The sequence below is a fragment of the Budorcas taxicolor genome, chromosome 3 (genome assembly GCF_023091745.1).
Source record: "Budorcas taxicolor isolate Tak-1 chromosome 3, Takin1.1, whole genome shotgun sequence".
NCBI lineage: Eukaryota > Metazoa > Chordata > Mammalia > Artiodactyla > Bovidae > Budorcas > Budorcas taxicolor.
This window is the reverse complement of record NC_068912.1, coordinates 57371213-57390522: the sequence shown is the minus strand read 5'-3', so window position 1 is coordinate 57390522 and position 19310 is coordinate 57371213. Positions and strand designations below refer to the sequence as shown.

General features: G+C 38.2%; 1 protein-coding gene across 1 annotated transcript in view; it reads left to right on the top strand.

Annotated features, from left to right (window-relative positions):
- The first annotated feature begins 8728 nt into the window (after positions 1-8728).
- CLCA1 (chloride channel accessory 1) overlaps positions 8729-19310 on the top strand; it is a 36344-nt gene continuing 25762 nt past the window's right edge. Inside the window, exons 1-4 of the mRNA XM_052637702.1 lie at positions 8729-8890; positions 14043-14183; positions 14352-14499; positions 16868-16973. Of these exons, the coding sequence (XP_052493662.1) occupies positions 8729-8890; positions 14043-14183; positions 14352-14499; positions 16868-16973 (557 nt within the window). The remainder of the gene's footprint in view (positions 8891-14042; positions 14184-14351; positions 14500-16867; positions 16974-19310) is intronic.

Below are 19310 nucleotides of genomic sequence, written 5' to 3'. Positions count from 1 at the left end.
TTATTAGAGATAGAAAAGACATTTTGTGATGATAATTATATAACAATCCTAAATTTGCCTACACCAAAACCATAGCTGTAAAATATATAAAGCAAAAGTTGATAGAACTGAATAGAAAGAAAAATAAATAGATAAGTTCACAGTTATAATTGGAGATTTTAACATACCTCTCAGTAAAAAGACAAACATTGGTAACAAATGAGAAAATTTGGATAACATGATTAATTAACTTGGTTGAACATGTACAGAACATTGTAACTTAATAACTATAGAGAAAATATTTTTCTCAAAAGCACATGAAATGTTTTACCAAATAGACAATAAGCTGAGGCAAAAAGTAAGACTCAACCAATATTAAATAATTTAAATCTTAGAGTATGCTTTCTGGCTCCAGTAGAATTAAACTAGAAATTAATAATGGATTATCTAGAAACTCCCCAAATTTCTGCAAATTAAGCAATAGCCTTCTTTTTATATAGCACATATGCTAATAAAAGAACCCAAAATAAAAGTTAGAAAATATTTGGAACTGAATAATAATTAAAATATGTCATAGCAAAACTTACACAATGAAGCTAAAACAATGGTCGGAGGGAAATTCAAAGAAGAAAAAATATGTTTTAAGCAAATAGTTTGTTTAAAACTATTCAAGAGAATAGAAAAATAGGAAACATTTTCCAACTTTTTGAGACCAGATAGCCTTAATACTAATACCTGGCACGACCATTAAAAGAAAGGAAAAGTTAAGGCCCATCTCTCTCATGAACACAGATGCAAAAAATCCTAACCAAACGTAAGTACACCAAAAAGTATACTATGTCATGATCAAGAATTTATTCTAGGAATGTAAGGGAGATTTAATATCAAAAACTCAAACCCTTGTAAGCCCCCATATTACCAGCATAAAAAATAAAAATCAATAGATGCATAAAAAGGACTTGGGAAAATTAAAAACTTATTTATGATTTTTAAAAAGAAAACTGTTAGCAAACTAGGAATAGATACAGACTTTCTTCATCTGATGAAGATATCTACAAAATATCTCTAGGTAATAACATACTTAATGGTAAAATATAGGATGCTTTTTCATTTGGGATTGGGAACAAGAATAAAGATATCCATTCTTTCCACTGGTATTCAATGCTGTACTGGGGAGAAGCACAAGTGTAATAAGAGAAGGAAACAAAATAAGAATATTATAAGATTGAAAAGGAAGAATATTATTATTCATAGATGACATAATTATAAGCATACAAAATCCAAAAGAATCTATAAACTACTAGACATAAATATGTTTAGTAAGTTCTGTGGAGGAAAAGCCAATACACAAAAATCTGATATATTTCTATATATCAGCAATAAACAATCAGAAAATGAAATTTTCTAAAATACCATTTATAATAACACCTCCAAATTTTAAAAAACCATGGAAATAACTTTAACCAAAGGTACATAAGACTTTTACCGTTAAAACTATAAAACATACTTGAGCTCAAATAAGTAAAACTTAAAATGAAAAGATATTCCAGGACCATGGATTGAAAGACTCAAACACTCAATGTTATTAAAATGTCAATTCTTTCCAAACTGATGTATAAATATGTATATATTTATTTATTTTAAGTAAGAAGTGGATTTATTTAGAAAGATACACATTCCATAGACAAAATGTGATTTGTCTCAAAAAGGAAAAAAGGCTTTGGGAGAAATACAGTCCACCAACAGAGTGAGGGCCATATCAGAAGGTGAGAGGCCCTAAAATATGAGGTGGAGAATTTTTATAAGCTGGGTAATTTCACAAGCTAATGAGTGGTAGGATTATTCCAACTATTTTGGAGAGGAGTGGAAATTTCCAGGACTTGGGTAACCATCACTTTTTGACCTTTTATGGTTGACCTCAGAATTGTCATGGCACTGGTGGTTGTATCATTTAGCTAACATATTACAATGAGCATATAAATTTAACATGATCCTGTCAAATCCAGCAATTTTCTTCTGGTAGAATTCCCAAGCTGATACTTTCACAGTTAAATGCACAGGACCAAAAATAGTCAATATAATTTTGAAGAAAAATAAATCTAGTGCTTACACTACTAAATATTAAGACTTATACACCAGCAGTAACTAAGACAAAACAGGACTGAGATAATAAGCCTAGTCATATAGAGTCTGGAAACAGGTCTGCACACTTGCAGTCACCTCATTCATAAAAAAAGCTCAACTGCAACTCAGTGGGGGGAAAAGGAATGTGTGCTCAGTTGCTCAGTCGTGTTGGACTCTTGGTGACCCCATGGACTGTAGCACACCAGGCTCCTCTGTCCATGAGATTTTCTAGGCAAGAATACTGGAGTGGGTTCCCATTCCCTTCTCCGGAGGATCTTCCTGCCCCAGGGATCAAACTCAAGTCTCCTGCGTCTCCTGCCTTGGCAAGTGGATTCTTTACCACTGAGACACTTAGGAAGCCCTAGAGGGTAGAGGATGATCCGGTCAATAAATGATCTGCATGTACTGCTACCTAGAGAGCAAAACAAAACAAAAATCTTGAATCCTACCCCATACTATATATACAAAACATAATTTGTGATAGATCACAGAACCAACTGTGAAAGGTAAAATGACAAAGCTCTAGAATAAAATATTGTCTAACATCTTCATGAACTTGGAAACGCTGTCTCCAATATGACCCAAAAAACATTATCCATAAAATAAAACATTAAATTGAATTCTATTAAAATTAAGAACTTCTGTTTATCCAAGAGAACTGCTAAGACAAGCCACAAACTGGGAAAAGATATTTGCAATGTATACATCCAATAAAGAACTCAATAACCAGAACATCAAAAGAACTCTTAAAAATCAAGAAGAAAAAGACTAACCTGATAAAAACTGGACAGAGACTTGTAAAGGCATGTCATAACAGAGGATATCCAAATGACTAACAATTAAATGAAAAGGTGTCTAATCACATCAGTCATCAGGAAGCATGCAAATTAAAACCACAGTACAACATGATTATACCCCATCCAGTGAGGATAAAATTGTAAAGACCAGCCACACTGTGTACCCGTAGAACTGTAGATCAATCAGTACACCATTTGAAAAGTGTTTGGGAGATCAACTATGGCTAGACATACACCTCTTCTGTGTCTTAGCTATTCCACTCTTGGTACATACCCAACTGAAGTCAATGCTTATATCTATGGCACTGTTGTTTAAAATAGCTCCAAACAGGAAATAACCCAAACGTTCATCAAAAGCAATCAGTGAGTAAATTGTGGCATATTTTTACAATGGAATACAAAGGAAAAAGAGCACGATTACTGCTACATAAAACAACATAGCTGAAATTCATGCCGAAAATATTAGGTGAAAGCAGCCAAACACAGGAAGACATACTTATATTTCTGTTTATATAAAATACACAAATAATCTCAGCTGCCTCTGACAAAGCCAGATCCCAGGTGCCATGGTGTGAGATGCTATGTGAGCCAAAGTCTCTGTGAGTCTGTTTAGGCTGAACTTGGGTACCAGAGAGGGTAGAGCTGCCACCACAGCCTGCCCAGTAGGTCCATGCTAACTCTGCCCTCTCCCTTGGGACACAAGCAGCCAGTGGTGTTAGGAGATGAGGCAGCAGCAAGCACTCTCCACTGAACAAGCAGTCAAGGCCCAGCCAGCAGGGAAGGCCAAGCAAAATATAAGCAGCTGGATCATCAAAAAAGCAAGAGAGTTCCAGAAAAACATCTATTTCTGTTTTACTGACTATGCCAAAGCCTTTGACTGTGTGGATCACAATAAACTGTGGAAAATTCTGAAAGAGATGGGAATACCAGACCACCTGACCTGCCTCTTGAGAAATCTGTATGCAGGTTAGGAAGCAACAGTTAGAACTGGACATGGAACAACAGACTGGTTCCAAATAGGAAAAGGAGTACGTCAAGGCTGTATATTGTCACCCTGCTTATTTAACTTCTATGCAGAGTACATCATGAGAAATGCTGGACTGGAAGAAACACAAGCTGGAATCAAGATTGCTGGGAGAAATATCAATAACCTCAGATATGCAGATGACACCACCCTTATGGCAGAAAGTGAAGAGGAACTAAAAAGCATCTTGATGAAAGTGAAAGAGAAGAGTGAAAAAGTTGGCTTAAAGCTCAACATTCAGAAAACGAAGATCATGGCATCCGGTCCCATCACTTCATGGGAAATAGATGGGGAAACAGTGGAAACAGTGTCAGACTTCATTTTTTGGAGCTCCAAAATCACTGCAGATGGTGATTGCAGCCATGAAATTAAAAGACGCTTACTTCTTGGAAGAAAAGTTATGAGCAGCCTAGATAGCATATTCAAAAGCAGAGACATTACTTTGCCGACTAAGGTCTGTCTAGTCAAGGCTATGGTTTTCCCAGTGGTCATGTATGGATGTGAGAGTTGGACTGTGAAGAAGGCTGAATGCCGAAGAATTGATGCTTTTGAACTGTGGTGTTGGAGAAGACTCTTGAGAGTCCCTTGAACTGCAAGGAGATCCAACCAGTCCATTCTGAAGAAGATCAGCCCTGGGATTTCTTTGGAAGGAATGATGCTAAAGCTGAAGCTCCAGTACTTTGACCACCTCATGCGACGAGTTGACTTATTGGAAAAGACTGTGATGCTGGGAGGGATTGGGGACAGGAGGAGAAGGGGACGACTGAGGATGAGATGGCTGGATGGCGTCACTGACTCGATGGACGTGAGTCTGAGTGAACTCCGAGAGTTGGTGGTGGACAGGGAGGCGTGCTGCAATTCATGGGGTCGCAAAGAGTGGGACACGACTGAGTGACTGAACTGACTGAACTGAACTGAAACTGCTCTGTCATGCCAGGTGACGCCTGTCACAGGCATCTGCTCCAGCCATAGCCTAACAAGGGCAGAGTGACCGAAGGCTCAGACACCTCAGGAATGAAGGGCTGGGTCACTCCATCAGGCAAACAACCCAGATCAGCCAAAATGCTGGCTAAAAATTAGGGAAATTGCTGATGAAGAAAGGAAATAATACATATCTGTACTGGTCTTGAGACCAGCTGTAGCAGCAGGCATCACAACTTATTTCAACAACTCTCTTGCTTTGGGTATTTTAGGAGATTGCCCATGACCAGCACTTCAAAGGAGATTCTATGAATGACTAGTCTTGTACCTTTTCTCAGTGAAAACGTGAACTAGCTCGTGCCCCCAATTCCAGCCTTACCTTATAATAATGGACTAGATATAATGAGAGGACATGAGTGGATCTGAGCAGTTCAAGAAGTAAATTGTATTGGACTCACCTTATTGAACCTCTTTAGGTTTTTTTGGCCTCACCTGACCCAATGGGCACCTCAGTCACTCCTTGTGGGCCCAAGTGGATCTATGGCCAGAGGTCAAAAGGCACCACTTGGAATCTTTGCCTGTTTATATACCATGAGGCATAGCATTTTTCTTTTCTTTTTTTTTTTTTTTTGCAATCAGCTGCTGAAGGTTTGGGTGACACAACAAGAAAGTTCAGGGGAAGTGATCACATGTAGATGAGAAGGATCCAAACAAACACTTTCCCTTCCTCCAACTGCCCATTGGGAGACATCCCAGATGGCAGAGCACCTGAATCTGCAGGGTGTGGCCTGCTGATGTCTATGACACCACAGTGGTATACTAAGTACTCTTTATTGCTTCCCAGGCTTCCTTGAATTATTTCCATTTTCTTTCACTCCCACTGTTCTGGAATTAGACTTGCAAATCACTAGTACATAAGCTTGCCTAGGCTGTCTTTTCTAGAGAACCCAGGGGAAAGACATGTATAATGTGTGTGGTGGGGTGTCTGAGATATCTTAAAATGTAAAACTTTTAACGGTGCATGCATATTAAATGCATATATTTAGTAAATAAGCACTGAATAAATTATTTTTATGTAAAAGCATACTTAGATTATCTGGACAACCACTTTATAATTGGGTACTTCCACTCTATTCCAATGCCTCACTTTTGATTAATCACAGATTATATACTTAAGCAACAAAGCCACAGTCATCAAGGCAGTATGGTACTGGCACAAAGACAGAAGTATAGATCAATGGAACAAAATAGAAAGCCCAGAGATAAATCCATGCACCTATGGATACCTTATCGTTGACAAAAGAGGCAAGAATATACAATGGATTAAAGACAATCTCTTTAACAAGTGGTGCTGGGAAAACTGGTCAACCACTTGTAAAAGAATGAAACTAGAAAACTTTCTAACACCATACACAAAAATAAACTCAAAATGGATTAAAGATCTAAGCATAAGACCAGAGGAGAACATAGGTAAAACACTCTCTGACATAAATCACAGCAGGATCCTCTATGACCCACCTCCCAGAATATTGGAAATAAAAGCAAAAATAAACAAATGGGATCTAATTAAAATGAAAAGCTTCTGTACAACAAAGGAAACTATAAACAAGGTGAAAAGACAGCCTTTGGAATGGGAGAAGATAATAGCAAATGAAGCAACTGACAAACAACTTATCTCAAAAATATACAAGCAATTCCTGCAGCTCAATTCCAGAAAAATAAACGACCCAATCAAAACATGGGCCAAAGAACTAAACAGACATTTCTCCAAAGAAGACATACAGATGGCTAACAAACACATGAAAAGATGCTCAGCATCACTCATTATCAGAGAAATGCAAATCAAAACCACAATGAGGTATCATTTCACGCCAGTCAGAATGGCTGCTATCCAAAAGTCTACAAGCAATAAATGCTGGAGAGGGTGTGGAGAAAAGGGAACCCTCTTACACTGTTGGTGGGAATGCAAACTAGTACAGCCACTATGGAGAACAGTGTGGAGATTCCTTAAAAAACTGGAAATAGAACTGCCATAGACCCAGCAATCCCGCTGCTAGGCATACACACCGAGGAAACCAGAACTGAAAGAGACATGTGTACCCCAATGTTCATCGCAGCACTGTTTATAATAGCCAGGACATGGAAGCAACCTAGATGTCCATCGGCAGATGAATAGATAAGAAAGCTGCGGTACATATATACAATGGAGTATTACTCAGCCATTAAAAAGAATATATTTGAATCAGTTCTGATGAGGTGGATGATACTGGAGCCTATATACAGAGTGAAGTAAGACAGAAAGAAAAACACCAATACAGTATACTAATGCATATATATGGAATTTAGAAAGATGGTAATGATAACCCTGTATGCGAGACAGCAAAAGAGACACAGATGTATAGAACAGTCTTTTGGACTCTGAGGGAGAGGAAGATGGTGGGATGATTTGGGAGAATGGCATTGAAACCTGTATAGTATCATATGTGAAATGAATCCCCAGTCCAGGTTTGATGCAGGATACAGGATGCTTGGGGCTGGTGCACTGGGATGACCCAGAGGGATGGTACGGAGGTTCAGGTTGGAGAACACATGTACACCCATGGTGGATTCATGTTGATGTATGGCAAAACCAATACACTGTTGTAAAGAAATTAGCCTCCAATTAAAATAAATAAATTTAAATTAAATAAAAAATAAGTACTAATTATTGGGGCTTCTTTTGTGGCTCAGCTGGTAAAGAATCTGACTGCAACATGGGAGACCTGAGTTCAATCCCTGGGTTGGGAAGATCCCCTGAAGAAGGGAAAGGCTTTAGCGTTCTGGCCTGGAGAATTCCATGGACAGTCCATGGGGTCGCAAAGTGTCAGACATGACTGAGCAACTTTCATACGCTAATTATTAGCAACAAGTACTAATTTAATTTTTATGAGTGAATGTCAAAGAAAAAGACAGACAAGATGAAACCGATGCTTACCACAATGCAAAGATCAAATGATAGTATAGGAAGGGATATTTCAAGTAATTTGAATACAGGAAAGTAAGTGGTGGACCAATATGAGTTTTCATCTGAGACTTGGCAATCTTAAAAGAATCTATACAGTAGCTGGCAATAATCTTAATGCCTCTCACCTAAGAGACATTTAATTTCAGTAAAATAATTTAATGCTAATTTGAATTTTATTGGGTAATAGAAGCTATTGAATAATGAAATATAGGTCTGATAAGGAAACTTGAGGGAGTTTGCCTTGCACAGTCAGATATTAATTTTATCTTTTCTAATGTTGCTTGCTAATGCTTTTGGTACAAGTAGATTTTCTAAGAGAATAATAAGAGGTGCTGAGGTTATGTAAAGATCAAAGAGTATAAAAATAAAGACCATTATGAGGGATAGCTGGAAATATGGTTTACACTTAATGAATGCTTATCAAATACGCAGAACAGTCAGGCTTCCACTGGGCAAGCAGGGGTTAGAGGGTGGTGTTGGGTGGGTCGGTGTCCCTGACTGGGCAAACATTTGTAAGAAGTAAACATCTTTCAATGGTAAAGCTGCTTGTCAGCTGTGAGTCCTTCCAGGGAACCGGATGTGGCTCCCCACCCTCAGTCCCAGCAACTGGCAAAGGTGAAGGCAAAGTTAACATTCCTCTCAAAATAAAATATTTAAAAGTACACAGAATTTGAGACCAAGATATACTTATCATTCATCATAGTGAAGACAAATGCAATAGTGAAACAATTTGGGGTCAAGAGGTTAAAGTCCTGCAATAAACCACCGCTGATAAATCGGAAAAATGTGTGTCTATATATTCATATATATAGGGGTAGGGAAAGATGCCTCCATAACCAACATTTTCCAAAGAGAGAACTCAAAGGCAGATGTACAGCAATGGGGTCATTCAAGAATTCTGTTTTCATCTTGGTCCTTCACCTTCTGGAAGGGGCCCTGAGTGATTCACTCATTCAGCTGAATAATAATGGCTATGAAGGCATTGTCATTGCAATTGACCCTAATGTGCCAGAAGATGAAACACTCATCCAACATATAAAGGTAAGTCTGAAATGGTAACTATTCATGCTGTTTTGAAAAATTAAGCATAATATATTGCTAGAACAAACATGAGTTCTCTAATTCCAGCTGTGTGACACTGGAAAGTTTTTTTTTTTAATCTGTGCTTGCATTTCTTCAGCTATAAAATGGAAATAATGCAACCATTATGATTCTTCTGAGGGATGAGATAATACATGCAATGCATATAATTCAGAGCTTGATATACTCTTGGCACTTACTAAATGATATCTCTACTTTTTGGCTGTAGATGACTTCACTGAAAATTATTTAGTTCTACACCAAGGCAGAGCCAACTATATTTGGCAGATATTATGAAATGTGCAGAGGGTAATTCCTTTGTCTGATTTTACCTTTGGTCTTATCAGAGTCTCCTTTTATTCTCCTGATTAAACCCTCCCTTCCCTGTGATTCTAATATAGGAGTCCAAGATGCAAATCTTAATCTCTGATTTAAGAACAAACCTTACCCTTCCAATGGGAGGAAACCCTGCATTTTACCAGGCCCAATGCAAGGCATCTTCTCAGGGGTGCTGAGCAGCCTCATTTCACTTGTTGCTTCTTCTGTAGGGGAAGGAAAAATTAGGGAAGAGAACTCTTTCTGTCCACATAGAGGCATCTAACTGCTGTAAGATGGAGGGGTTAGAGAGGTTTTGTACAACAGCAAACAGCAAAGAATAAAAAGGAAATGCCTTATAAAAGCCAATCCTGGAAAGTGACTGTAGCCCACCCAGAGGTAGTACTGTATAATGGGCAAAACTACTGGTCAACAAAATGGGGGAAATAATAAATATCTTCCTCACAGGACTTTGTGAGGATTATCAATCCATGCATATAAGGGAAGCTGGATGAAGGGTATATGGGAACTCTACACATTTTTTGCATGTCTTATCTGTAAGTCTAAAATTTTCTCAAAAACTTAGAAGACCTTTAAAAATGTATGCAGAATGCCTGGTACATATTAAGAGCTCAACAAATGGTAGGCAATTCATCAGTCCCCAGGTCTCCTTTTAATCTTAGATGGAAAGGGCTCATCATTTCTTACCAAGCCAAAAGGACTGAGACTTGTTTCTGGGAAAAGTTCCTCTGTGTAAACTCAGAAGTTAATAGTACAAGGGCCCCAAGGGTTGCCTCAAAAGGTTCCTTGCTCTGAACAGGTGAACAGGTGCAAACCCAGAAAGAGGAGTTAGAGGAGAGAACCATCTCAACCACCAGAGTAGCTTGGGGCTAGAGAAGTGCAATGGTTGAAGAGGAGGGGAAGTTCACCTGTTCAAACCAGAAGACCATCAGGTATTACTTCTATCAGTGAAAGGGAAATTCATGCCTTGTGAAATCTCTAAACAATCAGAAACATTAGGTGAGTCTTTGATTATCTCTAGTAAGAAGATCAAACCAGTCTTAAGGGAAATCAACCCTGAATACTCTCTGGAAGGACTGATGCTAAAGCTGAAGCTCCAGGGTTTTGTTCATCTGATGTGAACTGCTGACTCATTGGAACAGTCCCTGATGGTGGGAAAGATTGAGGGCAGAAGGAGAAGAGAGCGTCAGAGGAGGAGAGGGCTGGATGCCATCATGTCTGATGCAATGGACATGAACTTGGGCAAACTTTGAGAGATGGTGAGGGACAGGGAGGCCTGGCGTGCTGCAGTCCATGGGGTCGCAAAGAGTCAGATATGACTGGTGGACTGAACAACAAACTTAGAAATAGCATTAGCAAAAATGAAGCAGCCATTGGAGCAACGGACAAGGAAAGCTGGGAGAAAAATGTGACCAGCATGTTTCTGCGTCTGGCTGGACAGTGAGCAGGCCTCAGGAATAAGTGAAAAGGAGCCAGAAAAGCCTTTCTAATGACAATGGTGACTTGTATTTATACGGTGCTTTGGCCACCTGATGAGAAGAACTGACTCATTCGAAGATCCTGATGCTGGGAAAGATTGAAGGCGAGAGGAAAAGGGGACGACAGAGGATGAGATGGTTGGATGGCATCACCGACTCAATGGACATGAGTTTGAGTAAACTCCGGGAGTTGGTGATGGACAGGGAGGCCTGGCGTGCTGCAGTCCATGGGGTCTAAAGAGTCAGACACGACTGGGCAACTGAACTGAGCTGAGAGAAAAAGCAAAAGGACATTCACCTCACTCTTTTTGGGGGTTCCTCCTGAGAAATATACTTCTCACTACCATTATTCAATTGGTTTTCTGGTATGAGTCCTAAACAAGTTGGGTATGAGAGAAGTTGGTTTCCACAGTTAACCTTGTCACAGGAACACTTTTAAGGACAAGAGTGTGCTCAAGAGTCCCTGAGTAGTTAATAAAAGTGAGCCCCCGTTTGATGTTGCAGATCTGCGGTCAAGGGACCTCACTGTGGGCTTTGCCACCTTCCTGGCCATCCCTCAGTTCTCTGCTTTTTGGGGAGACTCTCCCCTTGGTGTCGTGTGAGCAGAACCCTCTAAGTCAGTTCTTAAATAGCTGCTTCAGCAAGGCCGTACGAGAGGTACTCCATTCACAATACCAGCAGGTGGCGCTGCAGCAGTTCCCCCAACTCTCGTCTGGGCTGCGGAAGCGGTGCGAGCACACTTCATAAGACCGAGTGAGAGTCAAGAAGCTCTCCCCTTAACACACGCACAGTGGGAGTAGTCGGGTTCTCCTCAGTGCATGCAAGCCCAAGCACCTCCTGTCTTGGCACTCCTGGACAGTTTGCCCCTCATCGTAACCTCTTCATTCACTCATTTGTTCGTCAATCCAACGAACATTTACAGAGCATTCACATTATGTCAGGTACTAGGAATTCAGTGGTCGACAGTATATTATCCCTGTTCTTAAGGAGCGCATCATATAAATTTCATTCTCAACGTTCTTCAAACCTCAAAAGCTCAACTGTCTATTTGGATATGAGGTCACTTTCTCAAAATATGAAACAGATGTCAAAGATTCCTTATTAATGTTCCTGATAAAACATAGAAGACATTTCATGCTGCTTAGCTGTCTTCCTAGGAGACACTGAAAATTTACATTTCACAAGTTAAATTGTAATATAATGTTCGAACATAGGAAGTCTTATACCTATTTTTCAACTTTTTAGTGATACTGACTCAATATTTTTATTTAAAAAGTGATACAATATTAAATTTGCCTAGTAGTTGTACAAAATCTGGCTTTTTTGGAAGAAGGAGAAGCAAATCGTTTTGAGAGCTTTTTTTAAAACTAGCAAGGCAACTATTATCATTACCATTTGAAAAGACAGAAACTGAGGCTCAGAGAGATAAATTCCCCAAGTTTATCCCCAAGAAGTAGCAGAACAGGATTTACTCCTGCATCAATACACAAGTACTATTTTCCCATATAGTGATGAACTGTCTCTGCTTCTAAGGCCACCCCCTAGGATTAGATAGATGTCTAGGCATCAGTCTCTCTGGTCTGTTCCAGTAAGGTCTGTTTCTTCCAGCAATGATCCTTTTTTCTTTCCCCTCTTGCATTATAAGCTTTGTTGTTTTCCCCACTAGCACATACATATGTTATAATAGTTCCCATTCAAAACAAAACAAACCTCCCTTGCCCAAAATCTTCCTTCAACTACTGCTTCATTTCTTGATTTCCTTTTAATTTGTAGAAACATTTCTTGACCTGCTGTTTTCATTGCCCACCCTATTGAATTCATTCATATAGAGCTGTCGTCTCCATTCCACAAAACGGCTCACTCAGGTTGCCAAATTCACTGCTCAGTTCTTAGTCCTCATCTTCCTTGATTGCTCAGCAGCGTTTAACTCTGAGGGCCAATCTCTCCTTCTTGAAGTGCTTTCCCATGCCTTCCCATCTCCTTCCCCTGCACCGGCTGCTCCTTCTGAGTCTCCTTTGCTGGCTCTTCCTCTTCCCACTTCTGAATGCTGGGGCCCCTGGAGCTCAGTCTTCAATCTTCTTCCATCTGTCTACACTCATTTTTGCATTTTTCAGTGATTTTCAGCCCTAATATTCCCAATTTCCCTTTCTATAATAAATATCTTGTAATATCCCTTCTACTGTCTTGTCATTATGCATTTCAGGAAAACTGTTTCAGGGAAACAGGCATTTGTAATTGAACACTACAGCTCTTTTGCTTTAGAGAAATAAAGTTAGGCATAATTTGAAAAGAGATTATATACTTATGCCACTTCATTGTATCTAATACTTAGTTTTATACTAAAAACAAACACTATCATAACATTTGGGCTTCCCTGGTAGCTCAGTGGTAAAGAACCCACCTATCAATGTCGGAGACTAGGATTCAATCCCGGGTCGGGAAGATCCCCTGGAGAAGGAAATAGCAACCCACTCCAGTATTCTTGCCTGGAGAATACCATGGACAGAGGAGGCTGACTTTGCTTCAGACCACAGGGTCACAAAGAGTCAGATACAACTTAGCAACTAAACAACAACAACAAAATTATTACAGGAGGTGTTGAAGTTGTATTTATTTTAATTTGAGTTTCTTTTCACTACTACTTGGTGTGAGATGTTCAGACTAATACTCTCTAATTCTCAGTTTCTCCTTTAAAGGTTCATTGATCTTTAAAGGATCGATGAAATGAAACGAAGAGTTAATATTTGATAAGCATTTGTGCTAAGCAAACGTGGTTCCAAATACTTTCTTGACTTCATTTGATCCTCACAACAACCTTACGGACTGCTCTCTGTAATATTTTCCATCTTATAAAATGGGGAAACTGAGGCTCAGGAGTGATTAAGGACATTTTTTTTTTTTTTGGCCACACCACGTGGCTTGTGGGATCCTAGTTCCCCAACCACGGATGTAACCCAGTCCCCAGCAGTGAAAGTGCCAACTCCTAACCTTTGGATCACCAGGGAATTCTCTCAAGGAAATTTCTGATGTCCCACCATAAGTGCTGAGCCAGGATTAGTGCCTGCTTCTGAAGTCTTCATTGTCAACCATTATACTGTGACACAAAGCATGCAATAAAAATCTCAAAAAAGGCTAGCTACTATTACTAACAAAATAATCTCCTTTTCTTAGCTTGATAAATAGCCAGTTTCTGGAAATGTGAAATACAAATATAAATTAGAATAATTGGTAATTTCATCTTTTTCTCTGTCATTAAGCATGCTTCTTTATATTTATTTTCCACCCCCACCCACCCCCAGGATATGGTGACTGATGCATCTCCATATCTGTTTGAGGCTACAGAAAAAAGATTCTATTTCAAAAATGTTGCCATTTTGATTCCTGAAAATTGGAAAACAAAACCTGAATATGTGAAACCCAAACTTGAGACCTACAAAAATGTAAGAACATTAACTTCTTTTTTCAAATTTAGTTTTATTTTGTGACTTAGATTCTTTTATCAAAATATTCTAGAATCAAATAAAATTGTTTCAATACAATCTGCTGTGAATAAGGTCAATTCATTTGCTGAAATTTTGTAATGATGAAAAATTTTTCTTCAATTTCAGGCTGATGTTCTGGTTGCAGAACCTAATCCAACAGGTAACGATGGACCTTATACTGAGCAGATGGGAGGCTGTGGAGAAAAGGGTGATAGAATTTATCTCACTCCTGACTTCCTAGCTGGAAACAAGTTGCTTCAATATGGACCACAAGGTATGGGTAGAGATGAAATATTCTGCTATGTAATAATTCAATAATTTTATGTTGCAAATAGATCAACAATAGCATTATCTTTCTGAGTAAGAACATAAAAGCCAAATAGACTATTATAGCCTGTTTTTCTCACATAAAACAGATTCAGAATAGTGCATTTTTTCAGTTAGAAACTTATTTCCTTCATATCCTGCAAATATATGTGCATAACTATAATATTTTTAATTTTCAGATACTCAATTATCAGATAATAACTCTGATTAAATAGTTTAGTTAATGTGATGTTAGGTTCCTATGGTTCTGTGGGAAGACACCTGAACAAATTAAATCTCCTGTCTGCAATTCAGATATGGCCAGAACATATGGCAGACATATAATGTTTTCAGACTTTAATGTGCATTCAGATTATAAATGGATTGTTAAAATGATTCTGATTCAGTAGGTGTGGGGTAGGACTCGAGGATCTGCATATTAACAAGCTCCCAGGTGATGCTGATACTGCCTGACCTTGGACCACACTTTGAGTACCAGACAGAAAAGCCTTGATGTTCAGCTCTGACAAATACCTGACTAAAGAAAAAGTCAACATTTCCTTCACAAAATATCATTTATCATTTTCATATGAAACAAACAGAGCAATCTTTGGATAAAACATTAAAAGAAGTCAGCAATGGCATATATACAATATGTACTTTGCAAGGATAATCAAGTGTGATTAGTATTAACTAATTAGGTTAACTAGCAACCAGGTTTCTTTATTATCTTAAAAATATTAGGAATTTTTTTCATTCAAATAGGCAAGGCAGAGAAAACAAGCAAACAAAAGAGCGTTGGTGCCTGCATATCCCACCCCCAAATACACTAGAGCACTTTTACAGACCTCAACAGGGAGGAGTATCTAACAAACATACCCCTTTGCTTTTCTTTTACAACATCTCCAAAACAGGAACAGAAAATTCCCAGTGTATGGCTCAGTAAATACGTGTTGAATTGATTTACTTACCAATTGACTGATTTACTTATCAACCTAAGCTGTTCCTTCCCGGTCCGGAGCCCACTCCAGTCATCAAGATCACCATATACAATGCCATTATTCCTTTATACCCTCTCCTTTTTGTATTCTGATTCCATGACTACTCCCTCACAATCTCCCCGATCTTTAAGAGGCCATCAGTTATTCCCCAGCACCTAGAGCAATCTAAAATCCTTAATGTGAGATATTAGGGCTTACTTAACACGCACCTCCTCACTTAATCCTCCAAATTCAGCCTACCTTGGAATCTACATTTCAGAAAAATTGACCGGTACATAAGTCACTAATATTCATCCAAATATAACAAATTTATTAAGGCCATTTTAAGGTCTAGACAATATGGGCCAAGACATGACAATGAAGAAGTCATGGTACCTCTTTTCATGGAGATAAGAGTCTATAGTGAGAGACTGGCAGATAAGCAATGACAATATAGCATGACAAATGCCTTAATGGAATATAATGAAAGTGAAAAATGAAGGGTACAAGAGCTAGGTTGAAGATGTTAGAGAAGGCTTCTATCTGGATATAAGCTTAATTTTGAAAGAAGAGTAGGAGTTATCTCCCAGTCAGAGATAGGGAGATGTTATTCCAAGCAGAGGAAAAATGTGTAAAAATGATCAGAGATGAGCAAAGTCATACGGTGTGACTCTAGAAACCAAAAGGGGTTCAGGAATCCATTGTCATTATGGAGTTTTCGAAGCGGGTGGACAGCAAGAAATATGGCTGCAGAGAGGAACAGGGCCTGAATCATCAGGGACCTTGTATGCATATTGAGAAGTTGGACTTAACCCTGAGCACCATGGGTAAGTCATTGAAGACTAGACACATGGAGCCAGCTGGGTGAGTGTCACAGTAGTTCAGGAGTAAGTGGCAATGAGACTGGAAGGGTGAGACCAGGTCAAAGCAAAAAGGCAGATGTGGAGTAGGCAGACCTTGAGATCTGTCCACATTTGGGTCATTAAGAAGAAGGACCTTCTTGGCTGCCCTAGAGGTCAGCCTGTGCTGACTTCCATCATTACACTTGCACCCCTAAAGATTTTAGTTATCTAAAATGATGTGTGTCATCTGCTAGACCATGAGGTATGTGTGCACAGGGCACTTGTTTTACCTTAGAATGAATAGCTTCCTGGTACTTACTAAGTGCCTAATTAGCACTTGACAATCCAAAATAAGTAGTCATATTTATAGAAATGTACACTTATCATATCAAATTAAATCTTTAACTTAAAAAAGTAAAGCATAATAATTTTCAGAAGAATTACTTTCTCTGAATTTAAGAGGGTAATTTTGCCATTCTTATTGTAATTAAGTGTTTACAACATTTTTTCACAGGAAGGGCATTTGTCCATGAATGGGCTCATCTACGATGGGGAGTATTTAATGAGTATAATAATGACCAGAAATTCTACCTATCCAATAGAAGAAAAAAACCAGTAGTGTATGTATATTTTGATTAATTTTCCCAAACTGTTTTAAATTGCAACCAATTTTGTCTTGAATTGAATATTTTTAAAATGTCAGTCTTTTATCATATTTTCCTCTTTCATTCTTAGCGTCTTCTCTTTCAGCTTCCCATAATACTACTACTTTTGTTCACTTTACAAGTGCTTTAGATGAATTCTCTACTCTGCAACCACAAATCATTTGCCTCTTTGTGTGTGTGTACAACTAGAAGAAATTTGCAGGTTCTACATTCAGGATCTCCATCTTCCTGTCTCATAATCAGAGACATAACACTTCAGTGCCTTGCAGGTAGAATAGTATCTGTGTGAACTATATCAGAATGAATGGGCCTGAGAGACACTGGGGAACTTAGCTGAAAGACAGTCCAAACATTAAAACAAAACAAAATTTCTCCCAATTTGAATAAAACCCTATATGGTGTCAGCAGAAAGCAAACTGAATACTTAGAAAGTACCCTGGCTGCCGTAATTTTACAGGTAAGTTCTTGGACTCAAAAGTTTCAGGGAATAAACTGCTTTTATACAAATATTAAAGATAGGGAGCTTCCCAATTCATATTAGAGAGTTGACATATTTCAGATACTAAAACCTGACAGATGGCATGCAAAAGAATTGTGTAGATACAGCTTTCCAAAAAGATTACAAATAAAAGCATAGTCAGTTACACCTGGGCTAATTACAGGAATAACAAACACACCAAGGCCAAGAAGGATATCCTCCAGATATCAGAAAATGCTATGATAATAGGTAAGTAATTAATATAGTATATCAAGGAAAAAAGAAAATTATTCCAACAGATTCTGAAGGAATTTGATAAGCTCGCACATTTATACCTCGGTTAAAAACAACAGCCTCTTTTAAAAGACTAGAGCTGGGGCAACAGCCCTCTTCACTTTTGCTTCTAGTTCTACTCCCATGATGGCTCTTTAAGGAGATGCACTCAGCTTTGGTTTGGTTACTGTCTTTACTCAGCACGGTTTCCAAAGGAAGCTGCATGGAATTCAGAACTCTGCCTTGACTTCCCCTTTCTCCCAAAGGAGCATCACTGCCTTCGCTTTCCCTTTTCTTTATTACACTCAAATTCTGTCACTTGACATTTTCTCTCCTCTTATGTCACTTTAGGTATAAAAAGACACTAAGTACCTCCCAGAGCTGTACACAATCTACCCGATTCCTTTGGCTTGTTCCCTCCACCCACTACAGCATCCATTCCCCAGTGTTGATGTGATCATGTTAGGTGAACCTCTCAAATCTCAGCCCACAGATGACATTCAGCCCTGACATCTGCCTTTCCCACTTCTTGCTATGCTTTCAGATGGAAACTGTATTCCCCTTGAGAGAAAAGCTGATTAGTATATATTCTTTCTATGGGATAGTCTAGAAATATCTATACATCATTTTCATCCTTCCACAGATAACATTTTGTGAAACTGACACAATTACTATGTCCTCTTAACAATAAATTTTGTTATAACATACACATAGTATTTATTGTTTATCTACCAATTTTTTATTACTTCTAAGGCTCAGAAACAACTACAAAAATGACAGTACTACCCATAATAGAAAGCTTCCTTAATATGAAGCAGAACATCAATTGAAAGCCAACTGCCTACATAGTATTTAGTAGGGAATCACTAAACATTCCCAGGAATATGATAAGAATGGGAACTACTAGAAATAATCATTTTTAGAAAGTTGTAGCCAATGCAATAATGTGTTGGGAAGGTTTAAAAAACAGGGGATACTAGAAAGAGAGAGAGAAAATTGCTTCTAGGCAGATGATAATGTGATCCACTTTGAAACCCTGAAGGGAAAAACAGAAATTAAAATTGACAAAGGAAGTCAATAAGGTAACCAGATATATTTGAAGAAAACTCTAAGAAATGTGAAAGTTACATCTGAAGAAAACCACAACACAAAATCCTTCTAAAGAATTTAAAAGAAAATTAAGATAACTGAGATATTTTTAATTCATAGAATATGTAAATTCAACCCAAATTAATATATAGGTCTTATGAAACTCTAGTCAAAACATTTCTATTTTTACCTCATTTTAAAGACCCTGAGCTTATCCAGTAGATAGCAGCTGCAAACATTTTTGAAGTATAGTAATAAAGGAAAATTTTCTTGTTGAATTTTAAATATACAATAAAGCTACATTAATTAAAACAATGCAAACTAGTAGGCACGCAATAATTTATTATAGCTAGAATTATAAATCCACAAGGAAAGACAAGGTTTCTTTAGATGTCAGAACAATTTTTAGCTATGTGGGGAAAAAATTAATAGACTCTCTTTCAACTGGATAG